Genomic DNA, 23,828 nt, shown 5'->3' on the forward strand with positions numbered 1-23,828 from the left:
AATAAAATAGTCAAAGAGACAGTAATACAAGTATGGGGGTAGGGGGATAAAATGCATGTTTATATAAAATTATGAGATGGAATGCAAATCAGTCATCGGGCGAGTATAAAACGATGGTTAGGATGGGAAAAGTGTGATTATATACCTAACAAATGCTGTAAAATTGTTCAAATTTGGAAAAAACGATACAAACAACCGCCGTTTATCATGGCCAACCAACACAATTCACACCCGCTGTATTTGCACAGTTTATTTAAAAAAAAACGTAGACACAGGAATTCACACACAAGTGTAAAAATATTCATTAACAACTCTCATTTCGAATAAGATTTTGAGTTTTGCAGATCAAAATCTGCAAAAGTTCTTACAGGAATTAAGACGACTTTATTATCGACCACCAAAACATCAGCACGAAATGGCTTGTTTTTCGGCTTCGCCACATATCACAGCTGCAAAGTTCACGGAAAAATGATGACGTGGCGAAGACGCGTAAGACGAGCGCAAGACCTCCATTCTCAGAAAGAAACACTGTTTTAACGTGAAAGAGGATGTGATTTTTAAAAAAAAATAATAATTTTTTTTTGAAAAAGCCTCCATCTGAAGCGCAGCGAGTCCTGTAACAGGCGAATGCAATGAATCGGCACACGTTTTTTGTATTTCCGAGCCTTCTTTCACTCACAAATGATTCAACACATCAGGCTGTGAGCGATTCCTCGTGAAGATTAAAAAAAAAAACAAAACAAAAACACGCTGAACTTTTAGAGCTGAGCTGCTAATCATCTGGTTTCGCTGCCTCTCCATTCGCCTCAGTCTGAGTCTTCTTCGAAATGGAGTAATAGTAGGTCCTCATCTTCTCCTCCACTTTCATGAAGGCAGGCCTGTCTTCGTACCTGCAGAGGAGGGAAAGAATGCAAAATGTCTTTCACATGCTTTTGACTGAAACACACCTTGCTAAAAATAAATCGCTCTGGGTAATTCCATGCAAATGTCAACCTTATCCAGGAAAAATAACGCTGTGAGCACGGGGAGAGAATAAATCACTGTAAAATCACACCTACAGTCCATTTAACCTGGTTTGTTTGACTGTTTCATCAATAAAGGCAATACCAAAACGACACACTGTATGACACGTCGTATGTCCAATTGCATCTTTTTTTTCGTATTATTATTATTATTACTATTATTATTATTATTATGTTGTTAGCATTTTTAAGCTATGCGCAACTTTTTGTTAAAAGCGTCTCTATGGCCCTGATAAACTGCTAAATATCTGTAATATGTAAAGAATATGTTACTTCTAAAAAAGTCGATTTTGTCACTGTGTTTGTGTTTCTTTGACAGGTCACATGACCAGAAATGCAAACTATCTCACAGATGACGTCATGGTGACTTTAAAGGTCACATAAACATCGGTGAAATTGCAGAAATAATCCTAATGCAACGTCTAATCCTGCAGTGCTGCCGATAAACAGGGTTTTAAAAAAATAAACCTTTCAGGAGTTTCACAAGCATGCCATCACGGTTTAAAATGGTCACAGGAAGTGACACAGATACCGTATGAAGTATGTTCTTAAAGAAAAAAAAAAAAAAAAAAAAACACCCTAAGCTGAATTACGATATCAAAACAGGGAATAGATTCAAATCTTCCATGTATATATGCTGAGGGTTTTTTTGGGTTTTTTTTTTTTATCACCATGGCAACAACTACAATTATAGTATTAATTACAGTGTTATAATACTATACACATGCACATAAATGCAATTACATCTTTCTCTGCTAATTCAATTCCAAGCTACGTTCTTAAAAAAAAAAAAAGCTACATTTTTAAATCTAGAACCATATCGACATGGGCAAAAAAAAACAAAAACAAAATAAAAATAAATAAATAAATAAAATTCTGTGTGATCAGTTAAACACCAGGGCAATTTGTGTTATTTTTCTCATCGGTATCAATCAGAATACACTGCACTTTAAATGCCCATGAAACAGGTGAAGTTTTTGTTCTCACTGATGTTATGGCAGCTATAAACGGTCGTTCTTTCACCGGCCTCTCGTTTTTTCTCTCATGGAGTTAATAAAACTCAAAAATCTCACAGCTGGACATGTTACCGAGAAACTGCAAAGCATAAACGTCCAGCTTTAGAGACTGCAACAAAGCACTGATGCGTATATGAATGTCCATCGTACATGTCCCTGTTCAACTGGTTACTATAGAAACGCTAAGGTATTAGCTATTATAGCTAGGAATAAAAGTTTATTCATTCAGTACCTTCAGACCAATCAGAATCAAGAATTCAGAAGCGCTGTGGTATACAATTTCTTTTTTTTTTAAAAACGATCTACACTAGCGGCGGTGACAAAACCCAGGATACGTTCGCAGTGTAAGTTATAGGGTTCTTTGGCTTGAGTCCGAGTACAGATTATTTCCCTATATAAGAAAGGGGTCCAGGTTGAAACACCTGAATAATTTTTTTTTAAAGATTATAATAATTTCTTCAGCAGGTTTTGTTTGTAAAGTCCAGTTCATTCATAGCACGTCCGATTTCAGTGTAACAACAGTGTTATTATTTCCATATTATTATATGAAGCTCACATACTTGTACGTCCAGCATTCTTTCATCAGCTCATACATGGGTTCTGGGCAGCCAGGTGGATTGTCCATGCGGCTGCCGTTCTGGATGAAGTTGATCACCTCGGGACCCTTCATTTTCTGCACACGGTTAAAAATACGTAAATAAACGTTGATAATGATTGCAAGCAGCTTAGCAGTTTGATAACTACAAAACCAAGTATCATGGTTTAAAGTATTGGCTTACAGAGAAGATATTATACATTATTTACATACAAGGTCGGGGGAATACAGTGGGGGAAAGATACATCCGAGAGGATCCAAAAGCTGCTCCAGAGGATATTAATAAATTGGAGGGCGTTATATAAGATGGCATACAAGTTATTAAAGAATATTTTTATCTCATTGCAGCTCCCGATAATACCCCTCCCAGCCACCAGAGGTCTCTGTTTCCCGAATACTAAAGCAGTTCTTCAGAAATATCCAGTTACACTTCCTGTTCTCCCCATATTTATACAAATAAACATGAAATCCTCTATATCACTGCAAAGTCTTGCCAACTACCTGGTTCATTTAATTCTGGTTCATTTAACTCTCTCTCTCTCTCTCTCTCTCCAGTGTTACACACATTCAAAAAGAGAAAAGCAAACCTTTAAACTGATATCATTTAAATTTCAAAGCAGATTTGACCATTTTTGATCACTGTGTTAATGAGGGAGCATCTGTGATGACTTTCTTCTCATTGTCCAGGGGTATACAAACTTTTGCATTCAACTATAGTATATATATATATATGTATATATATATATATATATATATATATACACTTTTTTAAAACAGGCTTGTTAAAATCATCGCACTTAGCCTTCAAGAGCTTATCAAAGCAATGTGGAGAAAACCTTTCTCTGAATTCTTACCTGTAGCATAACCAGCGTGTTGTTTATTAAGGGCAAACCAAACATGGTCATCATTATTCCATGCAGACGCCAGAGAAGGATACAAACAAGGATAATAGGTATTCAAGGTGCAAGATAAACGAGCGAGATACGAAACCAGGAACACAATATGACTTCGCACCAGGACTAAGACACAACAGGCGAACTAATCACGAACTAACACAAAACAGGTGCACACAATCAGTAAACAAACATAAACATGAACACATGGAGCTGATCACCATGAGAACTGCGATGTGAAGGGGGAATCCCTGACGTGACCGTCAAGTACCAAAAATATCGTGTGTTTTTTTTTTTGTTTGTTTTTTTTTAAATCTTCAGATTTCCTTATTGTGTTACACTTAATCGCAATCTGAATATACATACCTTGTAAGGTTTTCCTCCATAGGAAAACGCCTCCCACATGGTAACCCCAAAGCTCCACACATCGCCTTTATTGGAAAACTTGTGGAACATGATGCACTCTGGAGCGTACCATTTTAGAGGCCATTTGCCCAACGTGCGTGCCTACACAAACGCAAACACAAAGACAAACACGACTGTTGGTCTCAATGTTATTTTTCCACCCACACGTTGCTCTTTGTGGTCTCTGAGGTTGCAAAACATGTCAGCATCATTACCCTGCTCACTGCGACATACAATAACGCTCAGTTATTTTCAAAACGCTACGACGTCCACACAGGCTGAACCGCGCTTCACCTTGTAATAGTTATTATCTGCGCCGAGCGCTTTGGAGAGGCCGAAGTCACTGATCTTGGCGTAATGTTGGTTGACCAGCAACACGTTCCGAGCCGCCAAATCTCTGTGCACGAAGTTCTTCTCCTCTAAATACTTCATCCCCAACGAGACCTGGTGCATCAGCTCCACCACGTTATCCACCGTCACCTGGTCTCTGACAAAACACACACAAAACCTGCTAAAACCTACTGAAATATATAGATTTGGATTGATACATAAGTTTGAGCCGATTTTTTTTTTTTTTGATGGAAAAGATTAATTTTATTTAATTAAAAATATAATTACAACTGAAATGTTTTAAATTACTCAATATCTATCTAAAGAAACATGATGGGGTATGCTGCTGTTATAGGACAATAATCAACGAGGGCGTAGTGTTATCAGGTTGATGAGAAGTGGAGTCACTGTTTCCGCTCCAGTGTTGATTATTTTCCTATAACAGACCATCCTGAAGTGTATCCATATCTTATATATATATATATAAACGAGGTGTTACTCATCTGTATATATTCATATTCTTATTCATCTGTACATACATTGAGGTGTTCATAGTGTACATATTACATATTTTTTTATTACTATTATTCTTATTTGTCTATTCCTATTATATATATATATATATATATATATATATATATATATATAAAATCTCTCTCTATATATATATCTGTATAATACGAATAGAAAAATCTAACCTATTTAATGTGTATTCTTTCTTATACATTTTTTTTACCTTATCCTATCTTATTCTGAAGTGTTTTATTATTTTAAGAGCAATTTGACAATGATTTTATATATATATATATATATATATAAATATATATATATATATATATATATCCTGCAGACTTGCATGGAATTCGGGTTGCGCGTTATACCGGTACTATGGTAGTATCGTGATACTAAAGTTTCAAAATACCGCCGATGCCACTGTGTTCTTTTTAACCGGTAGTATCGTCGATAGGGTAGCACCGTAGGTAATGTTGTACGTGCGGAAGTTAACACTATTTTCGCTCGAACGACACACCTCGCTGCATCTCACTAGGTTAGTGACACTTCGTTTAACCTAAGTTTAACCTTAAGACTTCCTGTATGCCGGTAAGCGAGCAAATGCGATGCTGTGTGTAAATGCTAAAATTAGCCGTGTTTGCTAGTAAGCGAGCTAACGTTCGAGAATTTTACGATGGTTTTTTTTTTTTTTTTTTGGAGTTCCAAATTCAGTTGTTTATTCCTAACGCTGTGTCTGTTCTTCGTTACTCTGAGGACAATTAACGTTTGCACGATTTCATTGCTCTAGGGAACAATGGATGAAATCTGCGACAGATTGAATTAGCGGCTTGCCGACTGCATGATTGTTCTCGTGTTTCTCCAACAGCCCGTTATTTATTCTCATCAATAAATGCAGAGAAATGATATATTAATATATATTCAGAGAAAAATTCGGTTTGTCCGTTTTCATTTAAATCCACGTACTTCTATACATTCGGTTCATTTTGTAGATTTGAATTGTGAATGAACACAATACTGCGTGGTATCATGATACTGCTTGGTATGGTGATACTTGAGCTGGTATAGTATCGTAAGATATGTTTATGGTATCGTGACAACCCTACATGGAATACAGGTGGGTTTTTTGTTTTTTTCCGGATAAACATGAAATTAAATCTAAGCACTACTATTGCTTGTAATAATGTTGAGGTGATCCATCTGAACCACTATTTACGCATATATAACTAGCTACCAAAGCAGAATTTTGCTTAGGATCCTGGGAAAGCTGGAATCAGTCTGATGGAAAGCAGTGTGCGTTTTAATAGGAGGTTGTTCAGTGAACGCAGCAGCGTGATCTCGTCCTTACTTCCTGCTGGAGAGGAATTTGTTGAGCGGCCCGGCCGGTGCCATTTCCATCACCAGCATCAGTGCCTCCGCCTGGCACAGGCCGATCATGCGCACTATGTAGGGGTTATCCAGCTGGTGCATGATCTCGGCCTCGCGCATCATCTCGTCCTTCACCGACTTCTCGTTCTCACTCTTCAGAATCTTGATGGCTACGTCGATGTGTTTGCTGAGGAAGAGAAAGTGCCCGTAAACACCAGACACCATATTCACCTCTTCTCAATGCACTCCCACGGTTTCCTGCTGCGTCCGTCGACAGCTTCTCACCTCTTCATCTTGTAGACGCCTTTCTTCACGCAGCCGAAGTTTCCCGACCCAAGCTCCACCTCGTCCACCATCAGCTTATCACGCTTAATGAAAAGCGTCTTCTCCTGGAGCTCCTTCGGATCGGCGTACGGGCTGACGAACTCGTCGCTGTCCATCGGCAGAGTCTGACGGTTCATCGTTTCCAAGGCCTTGCACGCTCCAGGAACTGGAGATAATGATAATAATCATCGTATCAATAATATCACTAAATACAAATGGAACAATAAATAAAACGGAACTATCAGGTATAAGAGGAGGAGTCAAAAAAAACTGGAAAACGGGAAGATACCTGAGGAGAAGGAAAAGAAGGAGAAGGAGGGTTTTGTTTTTGTTTTTTTTTAAGATCAGAAGAAGGAGTAGAAAAAGAAAGAGGAGAAAGAGAAAGAGAAGGGTGAGAGAAAATAAGGAAGAATGAGAGAAGGAGAGGGAAAAGAAAACGGACGAGTAGGGGAAGGATACGAAGATGAAGCAGGAGTTAAAGGAGGAGGAGAAAGTGGGAGGATAAATGAAAAAAAAAAAAAAAGAAGCAGGAAGCAAACATGAAGGTAAAGGAAAAGATGATGGATGAGGTGAAGGAGAAAGAACGGGGATGAGAAGGAGATGAAAACGAGAAGAAAATGCAGAAGAAGGAGGAGGAGAATAAGAGGATGAGAAGAAGAAAAACAAACATGTTGGAATAATGTTAGAGCATTAATATTCAGTAAACTTGTGATTTGCATATTAATCAACACTTTCTGACCAATCAGAATCCAGAACTCCACAGGTAACACTGACAGACATTTCAGCAGATGTTTTCGAGTTCATTTACATGCATTATAAGTGCATCAAGTGTCCTATCACGTTTTTACAATAAGCATTGTGTTAACACACACTCACCTTCAGGGGGCGGTGTGTAGCCATTACCTCTGGCTCTCCTCTGGAGGGGGAAAAAAGAAAGAGCGAGAGAGATGTTTGAAGACAAAACACACACACACACACACACACACACACACAGTCAGAACTGTGTGCATCTCTAATTTTTGGTAAGATCATGAGAAGAGATAAATGTGATAAGTACCGATGAAGGCACGGCTGGCGTCTCTGAAGAGAAAAACAGACACAAACAGAGACACATGCGTCAATAACTCATAAAACATAACGCAAGGCAGTGATTCCTCAATCCAACTCCTGGCAACAGCAGCGTTTGTGTTTGTCATGTTCTCGAACTCATCGGATAATTAACAAGACCTTCATGACCCGATTGAGGCATCTCACACCGCCCGAGGGAGTTTAAATAAGCATAAAGAGAAGAAGACGGGGGGGAAAGTTGAAGATGAAGAAATACTGTAGCAGGATGAGAAAAGGACAGAGAAGGAAGAGAGGGAGAGGAGGAGATGGAGAAGGAGGGGTAAAAGGAAGAGTAGAAGCAGGATGAGGAGAATGAGGGGATTGAAGGTGGAGTAAAAGGAGAAGGAGAAGCTGGAGAAAGAGAAAAGCAAAGCGGAAACTATGAAGAAAGACTAGAGTGAGGAGGAAAAGAGGGAGAAGAGGAGAGGGAGAAGGATATGACAGAGGGAGAGGGGGGTAGACGGAGGAGCAGAAGAAGGTAGAATAGAAGGATGAGGAACAGATGAAGGTGGAGGAGGAGAGCGAAAACGAGGACGAGGGGGAGAAGACACAGCAGGGGGAAAAGGTAGACAAGGTGAAGAAAATGAAAAGAAAAAATACGAAGGAAGAGTAAGGTGAGAAAATGGAAGAGCGGGAGGATGAGGAGAAAGAGAAGGTGGAGTAGACAGAGGAGGGATAAAGGAAGAAGACGAAGAAGAAGAGGAAGCAGGAGAAGTACGAGAAGGTAGAGAAGAAGGAGGAGGAGGAGGAGTAGAAGTAGAATACAGATAATGATGGATGAAAAGGTAAATAAGAATGAAAAGAAAATGAAAGAAGAGTGGGGTGAGAAAATGAAGAAGGAGGAAATAACGGAGAAGAGGAGGAGAAGAAGAACAAAGAGGAGAAAAGAATAAAGGAAAAGAACAGGCCAAGGTAGGAGTAGAAGAAGCTGGAGTAGAAGGAGGAGGAGGAATAGAAGATGGAGTAGTTGAAAGAAATGAAAGGATGATGAAGAAGAAGAGGAGTCGGTGAGAAGAAGATGAGAAGAAGAGTAGGTGAAGGAGAAGGAGAAGGAGAAGGAGGAAGAGGCAGATGAGGGGATGAAAATGAAAGAAGAGGAAAAAAAAGAGTAGGGTGAGAAAATAAGAGCGGGAGAGGAAGAAAGAGGAGGAGAGGGTTAAGAGGCTAAAGGCTGGAGCAGAAGAAGGAGAATGACGGTGAGAAGGAGGCGTAAACAGAAGAGGAGGACTAGGAGAAGAAGATAAAGGAGAAGAAGACGATATACGAGAAGAAGACACAGAGATGGAAAAAAGAACACGGGAAAGGGTCGATGAGAAGGTGAAGAAAAAGAAAGAGGAAGAGAAGAGATTAAAAAACGGAGGCGTAGAAGCAGAAGGACAATGATGAGAAAGAAGGGAGGAGGAGAAAAAGAAAAAACAGTGAGGAGATGACGCACGATAGGTTGAAGGAGAAGGAAGGAAATTTAGTTGAGAAGTTAGAAGAAGAAGAAGAAGAAGAAGGGATAAGATTGTTGATCTGTTCTGGTATCTTCATCGCATTTCTCTCCACTGTCCACACGTACACAACGTTAGCGGCGTGAACTAGCGCCTGTGCCCTGATCACTAATGACTTAACCGAGGTGCATTAAACAAGAAAGAAAGGATTATTTACAGCTTCATCACAGAAACCACCTTTTTCTCCACCATGATGACAAGATAAAAGGATAATAAACTCGTCTGAAACTTCTTTTGCACTTTTGCACTTCAGACACGCGTTGCTCAAAATGGCCGCCGTTTCCCTCAACACACAAATTCCTACTCATAGTCGTTACACTTATTTGTTCTTCCTTGCTTATTTGTCTGTAAAAGAAATGAATTATATATACACACACACACACACACACACACACACACACACACACACACATTAACCCCGTGAGGGTGGACTTACGGGACACCCCGCACGACATTTTTAAAAGAATTAAACGACTTAAGATAAACGATGTGATAAATTCTCATTCTTCATAGATAGTTCATTTTATTCGGTGTGTATTTCACAGTTTTCTGTCTGTTCCTAAATATTTACATTTCATCCCATACCTGAGTACATAATCTTGTGGCATTATGAATGAATCCCTAGTCTTTTCTTTTTTTTATTAATATATATTTTTATGACTGTTTCTCTCTCTCTCTCTCTCTCTCTCTCTATATATATATATATAAAACACTGACATCAGATCTGATATTTGATGTGATTGTTGTTGTTGTTTTATTATTATTATTATTATTATTACACTCGGCATGTTTCATTCCACACAATTACCCAGAACCTCGTCAGTTTCAAATATGCGTCGTATAAAAAGATTTAAAACCGCGATAAAAGGTCAACCGTTAACGTACCACGCTGTTTAGTCTTGCTGATACTAGCACTAATCTTTCCTCTGTATTTCCACCCTGTTCTGTTCCACTACATGAGATCTGTAAATGCTCTTAACACATGAGTCATTCTGTAGAATAGCATATATATAGTATATATATATAACATATACTCACATCATCGTACTGGACGATTCCGATATGTTTAGAAGCATGATGTGACACGATGCTTTATATACATATATATCGTATATATATTTATATATATATGGGTATGTGAACGTGTTATACGTCGTAACATATATATCTATGAGTGTCTTACGGCTTGCGTTGTTCTGGTTGACGCAGGGTTCGCGCAGTAACGTGACCAGCCCGTCGGGCTTCATTTTCAGATACTCGACCAGCTGCAAGAGTCAAAACAGTTATAAACGTCTCACGACTGCGGCATTATATTCAATATAATTCTAGATGACCAAAACAGCCACTGACCTGCCACACGGTGTCAAACTTGGTTCCTTCCGGCATGGAGTATTTGCCCGATTTATCGTGAAGGATCTGGTAATGGTACGCGGTTTTTCCGTACATCACCGACAGGGCGAAGGTGCCGGTCGCGTCTCGTTCTCTCACTCTGCAGAGAGGAAAAGCGTCATGCTGTGTGTGTGTGTGTGTGTGTGTGTACTTCCCATACCATTTATTTAAATAAATAAATAAAAAACAACTATAAATAGCACAAGGGCACGTTTTTGAGCGAAACGTCAGTGCCATTTTACGGTTAGAGAGAGCTTAATGCATCCGCGATCCGCAGGTTTCTATCAACGCCCTCGCTCTGATACGTTAGCGTTCCTATAGTAACAGCCGGAACGGATGTAAAACGTGCGCAATCGGCTGAAACGATGACGTTTACTTCGCGTTTCAAGTAAGGAGTCTCCAGCGTCAGTGCTTCGTACCGGTCAGCGGTAAATCTGTAAGTTTTCCGACACGGGAAAGTCTTCAGGTTTCTCTCCAACACGAGAAGCCGTTTTGTTCTCATCTTACAGTATTAACGTCGCGAAAGGACCAAAGCGAGGCCGGCGAGTTTATATAGCGACGGCTGTTTCTGTAGCCGCGAAAGCGTAAGCGATAAACTCGTCTCACGGGCTTTCCTCAAGATTACACGTAACAATTACCGGATAAAAAGTACGCCATGCGATGATGTCGTTCAGCAACGGATACGAATTGCAATCGTCGGCAAAGTGTCGTCGTGTAAGAGGTGGAAAAAAAAAACAAACCCCCACTGCGGCACGTGCCGCTATAGGAAAATAATCAACTTCCCGACGGTAAGAGTAACTCTTCACCCTGACGTTGATTATTTTCCTTTAACCTCACACCCTGGAGTGAGGAACTCCTCACATTTATATACAACACGTACATATAAAACGAGCTCGAGAATGCGTGTACTGTAATCCTGAAACGCCGGAACAAACAATAAACATTTCTACACGTAAATTTTCAATCGCTTGTGCATATCCATCTATAGCGACGCGACGTATTTATCGTTTGCACACTTTCACACGAGTAAAAGTTTCCGACTGAGCATCACAAACGCGGCTCGGGTTTCGCTACTTTTTCCATGACTAATTATAGCTCGTAGTGTCTTCCCTCACCCCCGAGACCTTTTCATTTATCATTTATTCACTCGATATAGCTTACTTTCGTACAGAAACATCAACAAGCATACACCGTGTGCACTTTGGTTGCATTCGGTGCATTTATTTACCTTTCTTCATTTTACAGGAGTAAACATTAACATGAACCAGAGAGCACATTGAAGCAACATCTACGCATCTGCTACCAGTTAGACATCTTCTTCTTCTTCTTCTTATTATTATTATTTTTTACTGTCTTTCTTTTTATTAATTAAAAAAATCGTTCCAATCTTATAAAAGATATTACAAGTGTTTGGCTGTATACTTTATTCCCTTTTACTCAACTGACATATGTTTTATTCGTTCCTAACAGATTCTATTAATTATAATCATTATGTCATCATCTAATTCTTTATTAGTGCTCATTGTTTAGTAATGAAGCTCTATTTTATTTATTTATTTTTGGTTATATATATATATATATATATATATATATATCTGCATAAATCATACACAAATTGTACATTCAGCCATTCTTCACTTTGTGTATAGCTGTTTTTTTGTTTTTTGTTGTTTTTGTTTTTCTTGTTTAGCATTTTTCCTTTTAACTGCATAGCAGCTCAAAAGTATTGGAACCCCCCGCATCGACCGTTTTTGGCTAAACGTCGAGAAACGGTTCCGAGTTCAGTCCTGTAGCGTTAGAAAATGCGAGTAGAAATAGTTCTAAGTGAAGTGGGAAGTAGACGTAAGTATAAAAGTTTTCTTAAAAGTTCTCTTCACACCGTCTACCATGAGATCTCGGCTTACGGTAACTGAGTTTCACGCTAACGGCTCCGTGAAACGTGTGCTCTCGCCTTTAACTAAATTACCAGGCTGTTGGTCCTAAAATACAAAGATTTAGAGATCTGATAAGACGCTTGTTTAAATATTTTTCCCTTTAATTGATGTGTAATAAAAACTGTGTTCATATAGTTTCAACTTTCAGCGTGCGGTACGCTGACTCAGTTCGGATTTGGAGTGTTAATAAACTTTATTTTTTATTATTAGTGACATGATAGTGACATTTTTTTCCATTTTATTTTTAAAAATTTTTTTAAATGAAGAAGATTAGAAGATTTGTGAGCACTTAGACACGTTCTGTCTGTGTGTTCACGTCATGATTTCTCTTTGTGAACCGTGCACGTCCATTTTTCCACACATTCACACAGAGCTTACATACTTTCCGTGCGTTCACTTTTTGTCCTGGCTGTAAAGGATCTAAATCAGCAGCGCTCGGGTTCAGAAGGCTGACTTACAGAAACTTGCCGTCTGGCTGGGAGCCCGAGTAGAGCCGCCTCTCTCCCTCCTGACGAGGGACTTTGCCGTGGTACCAGGGCATCTTCTCATGCGCCGTGGTGGCTATCAGCTTCTCCAACTGAGGAGCTTGACTGATAATGGCCTGCTCCATGGCCTCGCCCTGAAAACACACACACACACACACACACACACACACACACACACACACACACGCACGTATACACAGTCTGTCAGCACATTACGCTCATTTTCCCATTTGGACAACCAATACATTTCAAATCATTTGCTTACATTTTTTAGAATCTTTATTTATTTATTTATTTTTAGAAAACTTAAATTCTGACCCACTCTGTATGTAAGAATATATTGTAGTATAATGTAGCTAAAGAGAATATTTTTGGGGTTATGATGTGTTATGTCTTATGGGTTATGTGGATATCCTGCCGTGTATTTCACACCCGGTATATTCACGATCATACACCAGGAATAACTTCAGGCTGTGCTGTTGTGTGTTGTAGTGTGATGTGTGCATGTGCGCTGTTATCACCCCAAAGTTCATTATATTCGATCGCAGGCTCTATCACGCCGCTTTATACCACATCGACTTTCCAACAAGTCCGATTTTGAACTGTCTGCGGTTACTTTTAACGCAACGCAAGCTCGTTCCTGTCACCGCTTACATCCTCTTTATTATCGTATTCGTGCAGTCGATACGATACGTAGAAGAAAATACGCAGGTTGTCACGTGATGCGATCGAGAAACCGGAACGCGTGAACTCCTCCGTCCTGAAGACGTCACGGGAAACTTGTACTGACTGTTACAAAGCGCTGACACTGGAGACTCCTTCCCTAAACGTCGAATTAACATCATGTCGCAACGTCAACGGTCATACGTTTTTGTTTTTTTTTTTCTTAAACAACGATATATTTTTTTTTTAAAAATCCCGTTTGTTATTCGTCTAATCTTATTCGGAGCGTCTGCAGCGCAAGGCTCTGTGTATGAGCTGTTACTATAGAAACGAGCGCGTTAATAGAAACGTGTCCGAGCCGCTCTTAGAGAAAATGATCTGTGGAATGAGATAAGATATCGCTTAGCTCTGCTTTGAGAGTCGGGTGATCTTGCTGATTCGGGTGGGGTGGTTTTTTTTATTTATTTTTTTTTTAGGCGGTTTCGTTCGTGGTCGGATGTTCTGCGTATATTAGATTAACGATATATTATTTTATATAAATTCCAAGCCTAACAGATGCTAATTTGCAGATATATATCAGTGGATTTGCTCGGCAAAAAAAATGGTATCTCGGCAAGAAAAAAAAAATCGTCATATTCGCATCACAGCAACTTTTTTTGTGCTTTCAGGCAACCATAAAATTCGCACGGCTATTTCTAGATATTTTTACTCATTTCAATCATATCGACAGACGTATCTCGGGGTTATTTTGATGTTTTGATTGCTAGAAAGAAGCAGCATTATGTGCCAATAGAATACGACGTTCGCTTGCAAGGTTGAAATTAAGCTTAACGGTCTTAGATTTGTTATATGATCGTCTCATCGTGAGAAATTTGACATAACTTACACTATAAAGCCAAAAGTATGTGCACCCCTGACCACTACACCTATATGTGGTTCTTCTCCAAACTGTTATTACGATGCAGGAAGCACACAATTGTATAGAACGTCTCTGTACGCGGTAGCTTTAGAATTTCCCTTTACCGGAACTAAGAAGCCCAGACCTGTTCCGGCACGACGCAAAGCGCACAAAGCGAGCTCCATGAAGACGTGGTGTGTGAAGGTTGGAAGAAGGTGGAAGGACTGGCGTGTCCTGAACCTTGACCTCACTGAACACCTTTGGAATGAACTGGAACGCCGATTGCGCCCCAGACCTCCTCATCCAACTCTTGTTGCCGAAAGAAGGCAAATCCCCTCAATCACGCCCCAAAATCTATTAGAAAACCTTCCCAGAAGACCGGAGCATATTATAAGAGCAAAGGGGGAATACATCTGGACGTATACGCCTCCAATCGTTACATTACCCCAATCATGTTCATTGACCTTCGACCTTTAAGCTGTAACTCCCTCACCTCCAGGTTCCAGGTATGCCGGACATACTCGCGCAGCATGTTGTCCCTTAGGTTTTCGAAGACGCCGGGCTTGATGGGCGTGTCTGCGGACCGGAGGCACGGCTTCTTGAGCATACACACCAGGCCGTCTGCGTCCTTGCTGTAGTACTCGCAGAGCTCACCCGGGCCGCAGTGGGCCTTTCCGCCCGCGATGCAGTACGTCCCGTTCAGCTGCTTCTCCACCGGGTAGTGATAAAACTCCAGGTTCCAGACGAGAGACAGCACGTATCCGCCCAGGCTGCGCAGACACTGACGCAGCAGGAACAGACCGTCACCCATCCCTGCCAGCTTCAGGTACTGCTCGGCGTCCGAACGGCTGATGCTGCCGTAGAAGAAGGGCAGCTCGGCCGCGGGGTCGATCATGATGAACCCGGGTCAGGAGTGTTTATAGTCTAAAGGGAGAAAGGCCAGATTTATCCGATGTGTTCAGAACAAACCTACATCCTACACTCTCAAAACAAGACAACTTGTATCTTGCATATCTTAAAAAGGTGCATGCAGTGCACGTTTAAAGCTTTCACCTTAAATCTTTACACATCAAAGGAGGTGCAAACGATAGCAGTACCACCCCGGTGACAAGGAAACGTACAGTTCAGTACACGTTTGTTTGGTTTTTTTTCAGACTCTATGCCAGATTATGAGATAATCAGAGAGAGAGAGAAAAAAAATCATTTATATTCAAGCCAGAATCTGCGTAATATTGTATTTCAGGCCTGAATCGGAGAACGAGGGAAGAAATGATGAGTTGTTTACAAGAGAAAATAAAAAGACGTCGATTTGGTTCTGTTTCTCATACCTCCAAGAGTTACGGCTGAAAGATGCCCTACAAATGTGGAAATAACTAACTCACTCTCTCTCTGTGACTCACACACACACACACACACACACACACACACACACATGAAAATGTGTTGTTTTTCACGCTTCCCACAACTTTTCAGGACTGCAGCCAGATCACAGAAACATGCCTCTGTCATCCACAGCGTGTGTTATTCGGGCCGCAGGTTGTAACCGTGTGTGTGCTGATGTGTTGCTCTGCAATGTGCAGACGCACTTTAGTGCTGATCTGAGACCTGCAACATCGCCACAACAGGAAGCTCACACTCACACATCCTCCTCCCCCCCCCGCTAATCTCAACATCTCCTCATTCTCACAGGTGCTGACGTTTTCTCGAATGTTCCTCTGTGACACACACAGACCGCTTCACTCCAAACAGGACACGTGCTCTTAATGTTACTGTAACTGTACAGGAGGCAGTAAACTCGTTTATAATGTGCTCTCATATAAGGTCTCAAGGACAGGGACGAATCAAGGGTGAGAGCCGTGAAGGTGCAGAGGTCCGGCGTGACATGTATATATACATATATATCGTTTTTTTACACAGATGGTAGCATCTTAAATTATCGTCAAGTCAAAACTAAGTTCTGAATCGTTTCGTAAGGACTAAAGGCCGCCTAGGTCGACAAACACTGCTGTGAGTGAAACTCTTCCGCAGTACAGATCAACATGGCCGCACACTCGCCAGCAATTCATAACAGTTTACACCGCTCGAGTAGGGCGCAAAGGTTGAAGTTATATGCTTTTTTCCCCCTCAAGGTCCAAACAAGGCCACGATATAACAGTGGGCCAATTAAACGCCACCGAACGTGCTTTCAATGACTACTCAGGCATCGAAAACTGAACTGGAAAAAAACAACAACAAGATATCAGACCATTACATTTACAGCATTTGGCAGACACCGTCATCCAGAGCAAGTTACATTTATTTCATTTATACATCTGAGTAGTTGAGGGTCTTGCTCAAGGGCCCAACGGTGGTGGGGTTAGAACTCATAACCTTCTGATTAGTAGCCCAACATCTTAACGACTGAGCTACCACTGCTGCTAATGTACAGAGAAACTGGGACAAACCAAGTTTGAGTCTTAAACACTGGATTAAAACAAGACCCTGCTGAAAAAAAACAGACAAACAAAACAATACAAACCGTCAGAGAAATTCTAATGGTTTCCACTACAAATACCATCACAAACCATCATCTGTCAGCCATTAAAACCATTACCAAATTGTTTCCATTATGTAGTCGGACGTATTAACGACGTAGGTCTTTAATGGTATCCACTAGACATAACGTGTCACCAATAGAAGGCAACAAATTACCAGTAGAGACCATTACAGAGAACCATTACAGTTTCCATCCAAACCAATACAATTCCCATTATAACCTTTAATTCTTTGAGGGTTTCTATCGCTGTGTTCTGTTTTGTTTTGTTGTCTTTACATCTGAGACTAATTAATAGTAAGCGTCTTAAAGTCAATGACCAAGCAAAGAATTAGAAAGCTGAAACTAGCCGCTAATGACGGTCGGAATATCTAAGAAGTGCGCTCTTTAAAACCGGCGTGTGGTCCTTAATGACTGGTACCAATGAAAATAATAGCTCTAAAGACTTCTTCGTTGTTTGGAATGTGCTAGCGGTAAGATTTCACAACGTCTGATTCCAAAACGTTGGGTTACGGTTAGATACTAAAGTTTTTATGTTCTACTAAACTAACTTTGGGCGGCTGTGGATCAGGTGGTAGAGCGGGTTGTCCACTAATCGTAGGGTTGGCGGTTCGATTCCCGGCCCACGTGACTCCACGTGCAGGAGCGTCATTGGGCAAGACACTGAACCACAAGTTGCTCCCGATGACAAGTTAGCGCCTTGCATGGCAGCTCTCCTACCATTGGTGTGTGAGTGTGTGTGTGTGTGTGTGTGTGAATGGGTGAATGATACACAGTGTAAAGCGCTTTGCAGAACCGCTAAGGTTAAAAAAAAAGTGCTAAATAATTGCAGAGCTTTTATCTCTATTAGCTATTAGCTGCTACTGATTGCCAGCAAGCTAACATTAGCATAGCTTAACGTTAGCTAGCTAGACAGTGTAACTGTGTATTTAAGTTATATTTCATGTGGCATGTATATAGTAATTCAGACGTGCCGGCTTCCAAAATCCACATTCATGACAACGACGTACTGAGAAAGATTTCGCTTCCGACCTTCGAACGTGAAATTAGAAACAAACTTGCGCTACGTAAAAACCTTTTTTTTTTCATATTAAGCGACTTACCGTTTCTTGTGATTTCTTTTTTCGGTCCTTCACTCCTTATCAGCTTGTTTCCTCTCTCTGTCTGCTCCTTCAGTTCAGTACTTATGATACATACTTTCCACTGTGTGGGAGGTGGACAGATCACAGTATATAGGATATTTGCAAAGCTGAGCAAAAAGACAACTTCCCCCTTAATGATCTCATAAGCACCAGAAAACATCCTTGTGCTTGATCAGATTTTGCTCAATTGACACGTTTTGCTGCACATAACGGGTAAGTTTACTGCGTCCTTCGCAGGTAGGAGGTCTCGCCCCCCCCCACCCCCACCCCCACCCACCTCACCTCACCTCACATCTACACACTCCCAACATCGCTTGGGTGTTTCACCACAGTTTCCTGGACAAAATCACTCACTCACAATCCTAAAGAGGACAGCAGCGGCACGGCGGAAGACCCTTAGACACACAAACACACATAGCCTACATTCTAAGCCGCACCAGACCACAGCAAAGGGGTCGTATACTTAAAGGACAGCCAGGTGACAAAGGTGTGGTGGAAAGCGAACCAGAAAAGCACTTTAACTGTTTTAAATACAAACCGCTGACCAGCTGCACGAAGCCGCACTAGCTTTGGTGTGTCTTAAAAGTCTGCCAGGCCTGGGATTTGAGCTCGCAAGTCGTTTTTGCAACGAGCTCAAAACTTTAACCGCTAAGCAACAGCTGCCTGCTGCTAGGTTTACACTGTGGCGGTGTGTGAACTGGTACTTTCAGCATGGTACGGCTGTTCAAGCGGTTCAAACGATGAGAACGTTGCTTCTAGGCATGGATGTCTAGCTAATGGCTCATGTTTTATTAGGATAAAAAAAAAAACACCTTAAAGACTGGAAGTAACCAAGTGCGAGGTCCTTAAAAACTGGTACTCATTAAAACTAAAGCGATAAGGACTAGGATTAAGTAAGATCTTTACTCAGTCTTAAGGACTGAGGCAGGCCTAATGTGCCACGTCAGTGCGCGCCTCCATCTCGGACGTTCTCATGGTGTCTGTCTGTAACTCCGTGGCGCACACTTTTAAATTCCTCACTAAAAGACAGGATCTACATTTGAACATCGGATCTGCTCACTTATGAGACTTATACTTTCTTTCATGTCTGTAGGAGCAAAAAATCGTTAAGGGCCAAAGCCATTTCCTGGAGTTTCCAGAAAGAACACTGCGGTGAAGACCAAAGTCTCCTTCCTGTTTGTGTTCCGGATGCATGAGAAAGAGCGACGGAACAGGTAAATGAGGGCAATCCCACACTCTGTTGAGATGTGCAGAAGACCCAAAGTACTGAAAAGTACACTTTACTATGCAGGTCCAGAACTTAGCCCTTATTAATACTTCGTGTTTTCATCCATCGTTCAAAATGGATGTGCGTTAAGTACAGTGTGGGGAACTAGTCAAACCAAGAACTGCTCTCATCTTTATCACAAGGGCATGGATTCCGAGCGGAAAAAAAAAAAGTGAAAGACGTAGTAAACGCTACTGTGATTTACGAGGAGAAAGCCTTTGACCTCAAGCCTAGGAAATCCAACCTCAAACCGAATCGATTTTAGTGGTTCATATCAATAAAGCCGACATTTTGAAGAAATACTCTTTGTGTGTGTGTGTGTGTGTGTCCGACCGGGCTAATTCTTAACACATATATGAATGAAGCATATACATTAACAGCTAACTGAGTCATACTATATGAATCATTTCCCAGATATAACACGGATATAACATGCTATGCTACTGTAACTGTCCTTGTAATAATTAGAAAATAATTATGACATTTAAAAAAAAAAAAAAAAGGTCGATGGATGTTTTTGAACTGGATATAATTTCTATAAACTAGGGACGACGTTTTCTTAAATGGCTTCTCGTACATCGTAAACAAGGCTCGGATTCGTCTATACGTGCTTTTAATGCTTTTAAACCGTTCAATTCGATTTGTATGGCGCGTTCAACAATGGACACTGTCGCAAAGCGGCGTTTACGGCCAATTTTTTTAACGTTCCGGATAGAAATTTTACTAGTAAGCGTGTAAATTTCACTCTGCGAAACGTTGGGACGCTGATATACAGTAAGAGCCATTAGTAATCTTTGATAAAGTGAAATACTTCATACGTATAGACTAGTATTGTTTTGAGGTTATACAGTATGTATCATGGTGTACTCTGGACCATATTGAACAGCATTACTATACATGCACTGACGTTATTAACTGCACGACAGATTCGATCTTTATTTGCACTTAAAAGTGCAAGTGAATGGAAATTGTTTACTCTCAGCCTACACTGATAACTGAATTTATTTCCCCCCACCGATACGTACACGACCATTAGAGCCTCCGACCCAGGGCCTTTTCAAGCATTCTCTCTTTGTTGCGTTTGTGGTTTATTTTCCACAAACAGCTTCTAGCCCGTATTTAGCTGCTCCCACGGGTCTGCTGAAATGTCACAGGCCTGGATTCCAGCCACCGACTCCCTGATGTTTTTAACGCTCTTTATAATGCGCACAACGCTGCAATCTTTGCTGAACTGAAATCTCAAAAAACGCCTTCGCTGGTACGGAGTACAGAGATTTCGTTTGGTTTTGTATCTATTTTTTTTTTTTTTTTACATTTCCAGGCAGCCAGAATAAAAAACTCGAAGAGATTATCGACGGCGTTTCATTACTACGCTCTTCTTTTTACCGCTAGGCCGAATTTAGGCGAGACAGTTGCTGGTTAAAAGCAGGTCGCAGGCTTTTAACGACTGCTGTGGTGGGACCAAAACATGTCAGCTTCCCTGAACAGGGCTGCGTTCGCGTGCTCGATACGCTCTATAAATAAATCTCCAGCTCTGAGCTGAACGTCAGTATCTGCTCTAGATATTTGTTTTCATTTTGTAGGCAATAACAAGTCCGTCTCGGAGTACGTCTATCGATGTGCTTTTATGGCTATCGTGCCGTGTCGGATAAAAAACGTTCGCTTCACGTCGAACTCGACCTCGTAAAGTGACCTCGAGTTTGAGAGCGGTGCCGTGTAAATAAAAAAAAAAATTCCAATAAATCAGATGAACTCTAAACAAATCAATCAAACGAACGACTTTTTTGGCTCTCACTTGGACTTCTCATTTACGCTCAATTGAACCTCCAGCAACCTCGAGGCCGTTATACGGTATGTACTACAGTGACATTTCAAACCACGACCGTCGTTACGAGTTTGCAACCTCGTGATCCCACAAAATCGTTCGAAACTTTATTCGTATTACGGTGTAATAAAACCTATTTTAGCTAGCTTCAGGCATAAACGTATAACAAGCGACAAACGTATAACACAAATGATCAGCTGAACTGTAATGCTTCATTGGTATTCTTAGATCCTGATCTATTTATACTAGCACGTCACATTAGGATGTTTTTAATGGATCCGACGAAGCGTTTCTGGATAAGAAACGCGTCTAGAAATGCTGTAGATCTAAACGCAAATGCAATGCTGAAAGATATTAAGTGTCGTTATTTCATTACCAGAAGGCAGCAGCTAATTTATTAGCTACTCGGTTACTGAACATAAAACCAACATATATATATATATATATACACAAATATATACAAATATATACAAATATATATATATATATATATGTATATATGTGTGTGTGTGTGTGTGTGTGTATATGTGTATATGAATATACGGTACATCAGACAAAGGAAAGACACCCCGCTGCTGTTAGAAGCCTTTTGTTAGCGCGACATGGCCCGAGTTCACCCGAAAAAACCCTCAACGCATGTTGTACAACGCCATCAAACATTCTTGGATGGCTGCAATTGTTCTCGTGCATAACTTGGCCTCGGATTAACTCCCATCTGTCAGTTTTAACAACCTTCCTAGTCTCGCTCACCTCATTTACACACACTCGCCACTCTGACACTTAGATCAACACTGGAACGGTTGTGAAATCAACCGAGAACCAGACAAGAACACCCATCCGTCATGGAGAACAGATGAAAAGGCAAAAAAAAAAAAAAAAAAAGACCACATGATCCCATTGAGCACTCACCGAGGCCAGGACGCTCCAGAGAGGGAGAAAAAGAGATGGCAAGGGTGAGGAGGAGTGGAGCCCAAATCAACCGTCAGTGACAAGCGTGTACAGTCTGTGGAGGTGATGAATGTATGACATCTGTGCTCACCATGCACTACTATGTGTGTGTGTGTGTGTGTGTGTGTGTGTGTGTGTGTGTGTGTGTGTGTGTTTATCTCTACACATACAGGTGAACTATGTGGGCTGTTAGACTTCCCTTCATGTTTTTTTTTTTTACAGTTCTCAGAAACAGTAAATTTACTCCTCCACTTCAATCAGCGTAGCGCGAGCACTGGCAGCAGGCGTGTGTGTATCGTGTTTACAGTATAAAATCACTTCATATTTCTCTCGGCGAAACGTACTACAGCAGCGGCGGCTTAGTCAAAAATGTGTCAGAATGTAATGCGTTGTAAAAAATAATTGCCCGAGGGTTATTATTACCACATGAACAGCACAGAGCGATTCAATGAAACACACTGAGCAGGACGTATTAAAGCCCAGATCAAGGAATCGAGGAATCGAAACCTTGATCTGCTTTGTGCCAGGAGGCCCCAGGTACGTACGGTCTTTCAGTTCTGGTCTGAAACTTTACGACTCACACGCTTCAAGCTGTACCTTTCATTATCCCACTCATCTTTTGTACCTTTAATACCTTTAATTGTGTCTTTTACATACTGAACATACTGTAGATATACCGCATCTCGTACAGACAGAAGGTACCAAATAGTACGTATGTACTTTTAAGGTACCATGCTAGCAATGGAACGGTACAGTTTGGTACCCTTGTTTTTTTTTTTGGTTTTTTTTTTTAAATGTAGACCAGAGATGTTATTTACTTACATTTCAGATTTGTTTTTTTTTAACAAAAGATTTCGGTTATTACTGGCTCACAGCTCCAGCGTTCCTGATTCAACCCCGAGCTCAGCTTACTGTCAGTGCCGACTTCCCGTGCACGATCTCCACGTGCGGCTTTCCACCGGGTTCTCTGGTTTCCTCCCACCTCCCCGAAAACGTGGCGCTTGGAATTGATCGGTGTGAAGGAATGGATGAATTAAAGAATTTGGTTAGACTCCACCCATGTAGGAGGAGTCGGATGGGTTCAGACTCCACATCCTGGACTTTTGGATCTGCAGTAAGGGTTACCTGCTTTACTGAACTGGAATCGCAGCCTTTATCAGCTCTCTCTCTGTCTCTCTCTCTCTCTCTCTCTCTCTTGGTGTGGTCCTTTACCTTACATACTTTACATACTCCACACTGCACACTATAAACTATAGCAGTGAAAATAACATACTGTATAACATCAGAGTGTAAACAGAAAAGCCTCATGTGGTGTTATTTTGCACACACACACACACACACAAACACAAACGCAGGCAGTTTGGCGTAGAGGCGTGTATCTGATCTCCAGCAGGTGAAGGAGCTCAGCAGCCCTTTTCCGGGCCCCATCAAAGCGCCGGCGCTCGCTACTGCCGCCCGCGCGACTTCCTGCGCACCGCGCGCGCGCGCGCTCACGCAACAACAGGCGGGTGCGCGCGCGCGCGCGCGCGCGCGTGCCTGCTTGAGTGCGTGCGTGCGTGAGTGAGTGAGTGAGTTAGGGAGTAAGCCAGTGTGCGCGCGCACGTGCGCGCGTGCGTTTTTTTTCTTCGCCCATATTTCTGAAAGCAGGAGAGAGAGAGAGAGAGAGAGAGAGAAAGGATAG

At 41.2% G+C, this 23,828-nt stretch overlaps 2 protein-coding genes across 4 annotated transcripts in view; one reads left to right on the plus strand and one right to left on the minus strand.

The window, feature by feature from the left end:
• Positions 1-242: 242 nt before the first annotated feature.
• LOC128608208 (tyrosine-protein kinase ZAP-70) lies at positions 243-23,156 on the minus strand. 3 transcript variants are annotated; one of them, XM_053625769.1, is made up of 14 exons: positions 22,109-22,422; positions 18,069-18,168; positions 14,926-15,356; positions 12,845-13,005; positions 10,414-10,552; positions 10,247-10,328; positions 7,521-7,543; positions 7,340-7,379; positions 6,425-6,629; positions 6,120-6,326; positions 4,226-4,418; positions 3,893-4,033; positions 2,599-2,711; positions 243-890 (listed from the first exon to the last, which is right to left on the minus strand). In XM_053625769.1, the coding sequence occupies exons 3-14, from the start codon at positions 15,325-15,327 to the stop codon at positions 773-775; spliced, it is 1,824 nt and encodes a 607-aa protein (XP_053481744.1). In that variant the 5' UTR covers positions 15,328-15,356; positions 18,069-18,168; positions 22,109-22,422; the 3' UTR covers positions 243-772. The 3 variants fall into 3 exon arrangements, with proteins under 3 accessions (XP_053481744.1, XP_053481745.1, XP_053481743.1); XM_053625770.1 differs by lacking the exons at positions 18,069-18,168; positions 22,109-22,422 and adding an exon at positions 22,970-23,156; XM_053625768.1 differs by lacking the exon at positions 18,069-18,168.
• adamts10 (ADAM metallopeptidase with thrombospondin type 1 motif, 10) overlaps positions 22,121-23,828 on the plus strand; it is a 64,362-nt gene continuing 62,654 nt past the window's right edge. The window contains exon 1 of the mRNA XM_053625761.1: positions 22,121-22,210. The gene's annotated coding sequence lies outside the window, so the exon portion shown is untranslated. The remainder of the gene's footprint in view (positions 22,211-23,828) is intronic.

The sequence above is a fragment of the Ictalurus furcatus genome, chromosome 5, assembly GCF_023375685.1.
Source record: "Ictalurus furcatus strain D&B chromosome 5, Billie_1.0, whole genome shotgun sequence".
NCBI classification, from domain to species: Eukaryota; Metazoa; Chordata; class Actinopteri; order Siluriformes; family Ictaluridae; genus Ictalurus; species Ictalurus furcatus.

What these genes read in the sequence shown, in the direction of transcription:
- LOC128608208 (XM_053625770.1), bottom strand. Translation starts at nt 15,327, where the DNA reads ATGATCGACCCCGCGGCCGAGCTGCCCTTCTTCTACGGCAGCATCAGC. An exon ending in GGCGTCTACAAGATGAAGAG is followed by an intron (nt 6,327 to 6,424) that starts GTGAGAAGCTGT and finishes TCTCTTCCTCAG; the next exon opens with CAAACACATCGACGTAGCCA. An exon ending in AAATTCCTCTCCAGCAGGAA is followed by an intron (nt 4,419 to 6,119) that starts GTAAGGACGAGA and finishes GTGTTTTGTCAG; the next exon opens with AGACCAGGTGACGGTGGATA.